The 7,286-nt window shown below is 33.4% G+C and overlaps 1 protein-coding gene across 1 annotated transcript in view; it reads left to right on the forward strand.

Moving 5' to 3' along the window:
* Window positions 1-416: 416 nt before the first annotated feature.
* LOC111716256 (putative glucose-6-phosphate 1-epimerase) overlaps window positions 417-7,286 on the forward strand; it is a gene marked incomplete in the record, with an annotated part of 11,677 nt that continues 4,807 nt past the window's right edge. The window contains 6 exon segments of the mRNA XM_023491692.1: window positions 417-803; window positions 1,561-1,618; window positions 2,801-2,901; window positions 3,665-3,739; window positions 4,838-4,983; window positions 6,730-6,829. Of these exon segments, the coding sequence (XP_023347460.1) occupies window positions 699-803; window positions 1,561-1,618; window positions 2,801-2,901; window positions 3,665-3,739; window positions 4,838-4,983; window positions 6,730-6,829 (585 nt within the window).

The following is a 7,286-nucleotide window of genomic DNA, read 5'->3' on the forward strand; positions in this document are numbered from 1 at the left end:
ATAATTGTTATTATTATTATCATTATTATTGATATTATCATTATTGTTATCATTAACAAATTATTATCATTATTATTACTATTATTATTAAAATTATTATTATTATTATTACTTTTGTTATTATTATCATTAACAAATTATTATTAACTAGATATGAGCGATCGATTATTTATCTCTATCGCATTTTGTGTTACGTGTACATATGTGTATATGAGTATGTACGTACTGTACCATTGTACATCATATTTATTGGTTCGATGCAGTACATATTAAAATAAAAACATCGCCTACTTTGATAAACAAGTCATTGCCCTGTATCACGTGACACACCGGCATGGGTCACGTGACCTAGAGACGGCTCGTCACGTCGTCTGTAGTCTCTGTAGACACAAAGCTGCCCATGTCTGAAAAAAGTGCCCGTCAGACCTTTAAGCCAAGTACCTCCAACTGCGAGGCAGCTTCATTCCTTAAAATATTCTTATTTTAAAAATTTTATTTTCCCGGATTTGTTCCCAATTCATATTTCTAAGATTTTCAAGCAATTCTGGCGGATTTTCCAATTTACAGTTGGGATATCTGTGTGCCCGTCTATGTGTGTCTGAGAAGGGTAGTTCCGTGTCTGGCCGCCAGATGTCAACCCTGTAGATTAAAGTAAAAACATCTATCCCACTCTTTACACAGTAAACTCTAGTGAAAATATGGCGGGTCAGGTACCCGTGGTCCCCATGGATCGAGGGAACAACACAACCTGCACCATCAACCTACACGGGGCCACCATCGTCTCTTGGCGGGTCAACAACCAGGTGATCGGCGATTTAGACGATTAAAACGCCGAATTACGTGCGTACAGCCGGTTTTAGTGCATCGAGAACCTCGTAAAATTTTATTAGCAATTATATTGCACTTTTGCGTCATGCGGTCAGGATTTAACATTGAATATTTGCAAACGTTTCTAGGGGTAGATTTCAGATTCAGTTCTGTGCAATGCATAGTGGTAATTAAGTGTTGCAATAATTTGGAAAGTACGATTGCTCGAGAGTTACGTTCTCTAGGAATATATTTGTGATAAAAGGGTTGAATACAGCTTAATGTGTGTGATTATAGTTTCTTTGCAGTGCAAAGTTTAGCCAACATAAATAGTGTTTTGGTTAAAATGAAAAATGTTTTTAAATGTACGTTATTTACATTTGAGGAAATTTCTCAATTTCTACCCCCTACCCCTTAGTCAAATTTGCACACTTCAGAACAGTGTTTTTTTTTTGCATTTAACACAACATTAATGTTTTTTTTGCATCGCTTGGTCCAAAGTCTGTTCAAAGTCTTGGTGCTTTGTCATGCTTTGATTATTTGAAAATGATCTATATTTTGGAATTTAAACCAAAAAAGGAAAAAACAAGAATTTTTCTTCATAAATTGGTAATTTCCTAGAGAACGATTTTTGGATGACCTAGATTGGATCCAGTTTTTCTAGTGCGGATCCAGGATCCGGATCCGGATCAAAATTAAATGGATCCTTAGCACGGAATCAGAGTATGTGTATTTATTTTTCTCTAATTCCAGGAGCAACTGTTTGTGAGTAAAAAATCAGTTTTTGACGGAAGAAAGCCTATTCGAGGAGGTAAATATTTTGGGCGCAATCAGGAGCATTTGTGTAAGGGGGGGGGGAAACTTTTGTGCCCCCCTTGCCAACATTGTGCCCCCCCTTAAAACCCCTTTTTTGAGAAAATATTGATTCCTTGTTTTACTATGTAGACTATTCTATCATATACACACTTCCGTATAACAAGTGTTAATAAATTATTAAATTTCTTAAGTGGACTAATACTGTGATGCAAGCTTTAAAAATAGAAAAAAACTAAATTTTCATAGATATGATAAACATTGTAAAATTATAAATAATGATATCAAAGATTTATTTACGCTGAAGGCAGTATTGATTCAAGCGTTTTTTAATGAAACTTTTTTAGTCGAGGGAAAAAGTGAGATTTTAAAGTATTTTTTATATGGGTGTCCCCCCCCTCGTACGCCCCTGGGCGCAATTGGATTGTTTTAGAGGGGGGGGGGGTGCAGGGCGGGTAGCATGGATATTGATATTTATAATTTTGGAAAGGAATAAGCAAATAACAGTTAATAATCTTAAAGTGAATGTATACATTTTTATTCAAAAAAATGTTCTTTTCTTTTAATAAAACTAATTTTTAACGGTCTGCAATGTATTTAAATTTTATTTTTTTGTAAATTAAATCTTACAATTACACAATTCAAGAAATATAATTGTTGAAAATGTTATTTCCAATGTTGAAATGAAGATACAAAATATTAACACACATATTTTAAATCTTCAATTTAGTAATATGTATTTAATGGGACTTATTTTAGTAATCTTCGATTTATAGAGTGGCATGTATGATTCACAACTGGACTAACCTTTGTCATCATCGATCTCGAAGAAAATCCTTGTTTGTCTCGCTGAAAATTAAAGCCTTTCTTTGAATTACGTCAAAAATTTCCCAACCCATAATTCATTCAGTTCCGAATAATTTCATATAATTAACGCGGTTTTAAAAATTACATACAAAGGAATTGAGTCTTTGACCCAAACTCTGATTTTCTATTTTCTAAGTCTGAAATGTCAGGTTGCAGAGATATATGGGATTAGAAAATTTCACTTTGTGGCAAAGTCTTAATTCCTTTATCAGGCGTAACGTTTCTAAAGAGGCGTATATGCCAAATTCTACATTTGAAAATTCTGGATTCAAATCGTCAATTTGGTCGAAATCACGACTTGTTTTTACTTTAGGTATTCCGTTTGTTTTCCCCCAGTTTGGAGACTGGATGTATGGACCCAATGGACCACCTAACAATGGTTTTGCAAGAATCTCAAGATGGCAGTTAGAGAAGGTATGTACAGGGTTACCCACTAAGAATGAGATTGTTTAAACGACCTGAAAACGATCCCAAGGATAAGTTTTCTGTATTGATCAAAGTTTTTTATAAATTCCGTACAGTCGTCCCTCAAGTCTAGTCCTTCGTTGGGAACCCTTCCTGTTCCGTTGGGCTGTTTAAACACTTTCTGTCTCGTGAATCATTTGATCTCCATATACCCCTAAAAAATAAAGTTATTTATAAACAATATAAATATAAAATTCTTTCCTTTTGGAAACTTACTAGATTGCAATAAATCTGCTTCATTTTCTCTCTTTTCGTTTGTGGGACCTCACATGACCCCAGGGAAGGTTTATGTATGAATGGATTAATGGATCAAGATTACGATTTAAGTCCAAAAGTTCTTGATCTTTGTAAAATATTGAAAATGCGCGTACAAATTTCATGATATCCGCGAACTTTTTGTTGTTATTGTTTAAATTGAATTCATTTTCTCTCTTTTCGTTTTACAAATATTTTAACTTATGTTTCAGTAATAACTTAAAAAAGATAATAATATTGAGATTTGAAAAAATTGCAAAAATCAAATTAAGTTGCCTTGTCAATTTAAATAAAAAAGAAAAACTTAGTTCATGTAGTAGCCAAATGAAATTAATTATCAGACACCCCTAATTGAAATGATTAATTGGATTATCGTGAATCCGACAAAAAGAGCAATTAAAATGCCTAAATGTGAAATTTTTAAATTTCAAAACATATTTTAGATTATTTTTTCCAGGGACCAGAGAGACTTCCCACAGGAGATATTGAAGCCATATTTTCACTCAGAGACAGCGATTTTTCTTTTTCAATGGTAAATCATTTCTACAAATTAGGTTTTGAATTTTGAAAAGTCATCCAGTTTTGCAAGATGAAACGTCTCTCTCAAATACCATATCTTTTTGCTTTTCCTCAAGCTGTCTTTCCGTTGTTAAGAAATGCCTAGTCATAAAGATAAAAGATATCAAATGCATATTATTGTTATGAAATGTTTTTTTTGTGACCACTCAACAAAAGCCAAGGTGATTTTCGTAATTTTTTAGATCATTTTTAATTCATAAAAAAGTAATAAATAAATAAATGGAGGCACCAAGTAACCATGAATCCGTTTTGTAAAAAAGGGTTTGGCGCGCAGAAATATACACACCTGGTTTTTATGGAAAGTACGAACAGTGATTACTGGAAAACAATGGATTTTTTAGGAAGATATGACTACATAGCAATACTTAGGTGTATTTGATGTTAGAACAAAAATAATAGTTATACTAGACACTTATTAAATCACTAATTTAATTAAATAGGCCTGTTAACACTGCACAATTGCTGTGTCTCATGCTCATTTGACTTTTTAAAGTTATAACCAGGGGTCAATATAATTCCTTTTTCAATCCCATTTGGGATTGACAAATTTGAAAGAAATGGGGGCAAAGTCTTTTATTTGGGGCAAATTTTTTTTAAATGATAATTTAAAAAAAAAATTGGGGGCATTTTTTTCAAATTGGGGCAATTGGGGCAAATGTGTAAGTGGAATTTGAAAAAAAAATTTAACTGTGGGCATTTTTTTTAAAATTGGGGGCATTTTTTTCAAATTGGGGGCAATGGGGGCAAATGTTTTAGTGGAATTTGAAAAAAAAAAAATAACTGGGCCATTTTTTTTTAAGGGGGTATTTTTTTCAAATTGGGGGCAATGGGGGCAAATGTGTTAGTGGAATTTGAAAAAAAAAAATTAACTGGGGGCATTTGTTTTAATAATTGGGGGCAAAAAATTATTTTGGGATCGAGAAAATCAGCTTTTTTGGGAATTATATTGACCCCTGGTTATAACTTGATTCTAAAAGTTGTCTTCTTATTTCAGAGTTTACCGGTAATCACTGTACTAACGTTTTTTTTATTTTAACTCCTGATTGTTTAGTGGCAACATCATTTCCGGATTTCCTATAGAATTATTCTACGAGAGAAGGAACTCCATTTAAATGTTGGAGTATACAACCCCAGCAAGGAGGCTCCATTCGACTTCAACCTTCTTCTCCATTCATACTTTAAGTGTCCAGATGTCAGGTACCTTATTTTAAAATTCATGAAAGAAAAATAGTTTTAAAAATATTTATAAACTAAAGAATCTTTATAATCAGAGCTGGGAACTTTAGTGTTGTGGATATCGAGATCATGTTAATCTGCAGATTAATTTAATCAGAATTTGATATCCGCACTGCAATTGTACCCTGACGGGATAAATGAAATGAAGGATTACGCATTGATTATCAAATTAAAAGTGCCCAATGTGTATATCAAGATCAAGCTATCGGGATTCTGAGTATCCAGCACATAAGTTCCCAGCTCAGCTCTGTTTCACATACATCAAAGATTTCTGTCCGTCTCCATCAATTGTTATATATTTGTAAATGTTGACAAAACTTCAGAACAGTTTTCGACAGTTTTTGACTATTGTTGACATCTTTTGACTAACTAAAGGTTGCATTATCAAAGTTGTTCAACTTTATTTCTTCTTCCTTCTTTTTCATTTTGTGCAAAATATATTTCCAAATATCACGTGACGTAATATTTTTTTTATCTTTATACTTTGCAAGCTGTCTGTCTTCAATAACGTCAAAACGGCTGAACCGATCGGGACCAAAATTTGTGTGGGACCTATGGATTAATGGATTTGTGTCCAAAAGTTCTTGATCTTTGTAAAATATTAAAAATGCGCGTACAAATTTCATGAAATCCGCAAACTTTTTGTTGCTCTTGTTCATATTGAACACAGAAAAAAATTTCGCGGGTTTTATAAAAAAATGGTGGAATTTTAAAGTTTTCAAAAATCGAATTTAATTAGAGTCAAATTTTTGAAAATTCGATCATCCATAAACCTTCCCTGGGGTCACGCGAGGTCCCACAAAAAGTTTGGACGCTTCAAGTTCATCCGTTTTGACGTTTATTGGATACTAACAGACAGACAAGCAAAGTATATATATAGATAAATGCAAAGGGACTGTAAGCCTGACTTATAGTGACCCTTCATGCAAAGATGGTATGACAACGCCCGATTTACTTTGTTCAATCAATTTTGTAGAAGCTAATGTCGATTTTCTAGGCTTGAAATTATCTTTTTTCCTGTAGCAGAAATGAAGTTACTTTTGTTGTGAAACCACAATTAAAAATAATCAGTTTTCAAAATTTCAGACATACCTATTACAGCTAATTCATACTTATTAGACAAAGCTTTTAACTGCAGTGCTTAGGATCCGGATCCGTTGGATCCGCTAGATATTGGCTTCATGGATCCGGATCCATTGGGTAAAATATCATCCAAAAACCGAAAAAAAAAAACTTTTTTACTCCTGAAACTCAAATCTGAACTTTTGTTAAAAAAATTCAGTAAATCTTAAAGAAATGACCTGGATCTGGATCCATTTTTTCCAGTGCGGATCCAGGATCCGGATCCGGATCCGCATCAAAATTAAATGGATCCTTAGCACTGCTTTGAAGGATACCGTTGTGGATCGGGCATTGGGATTTGTGGCATGTGCAGGGTCACTTTAATTACGCTTACAGTCCCCCTGGGTTTAATGTTTATGATATTTTAAATAGAAAGATGGTTAATGGTTATTTATATAAATAAAAACTTTGAAATCTTGAAAAATATTTCAAATCAGATTTGATTTGACTAGTTCTGAAATATCAATAACAAGATATCTTGAGAGAAAATAACAAGCTTTTAACATTTAATGAAAAAAATGTAGAAAATGGAAATGCCGATTTTAGTGAAAACGAGAAGAACATGAAATCATTTTTCTCTTCTAGACGGTGTCAGGTGACCGGCCTTAATGGAGTAACCTTCCTTGACAGAACTAGGATGGTGGCAGACCCCCCGGGTTCACCGCCCCAAGCACCAGCTTACCAGGTAGTTCAGGGGTGTATATTTTCTTGAAAAATCATTCCTCTTGAAAAGAATTTTTTCCCCAGTAGTTCGGTTAACATTTTTGAAGAAATCAATAGAGGAAACAAATATATTTTTTTGTGGGAAACAAATATTTGTGTAATAAGTATAAAAAAGGATAAACAAACTTTTAAGTCCAATTTTTTATTTTTCTCCGAGATCTTCAAGTCATTCCAGGACCCCACCCCCCCTGGGATTTCTACCCCTGCCTCTAGGTTTTAAAAATTGCATTAGAAATATTTCCATCCAGAAGAACATTAGTTTAGCCGGTTTTATCGCTAACAGTTCCTTTAATTGGAAAATAAATGGATTTTCTTGAAAAAAACATCTAACCTACTTGTTGAGGTCGAATTTTTTTTTATTTTCCTAAGACGCTCAAGTCTTTGGAATGGGAGCGGATCAGAGTATGTGTATTTATTTT

Source organism: Eurytemora carolleeae, unplaced genomic scaffold (genome assembly GCF_000591075.1).
Source record: "Eurytemora carolleeae unplaced genomic scaffold, Eaff_2.0 scaffold2005, whole genome shotgun sequence".
Classification (NCBI taxonomy): Eukaryota; Metazoa; Arthropoda; class Copepoda; order Calanoida; family Temoridae; genus Eurytemora; species Eurytemora carolleeae.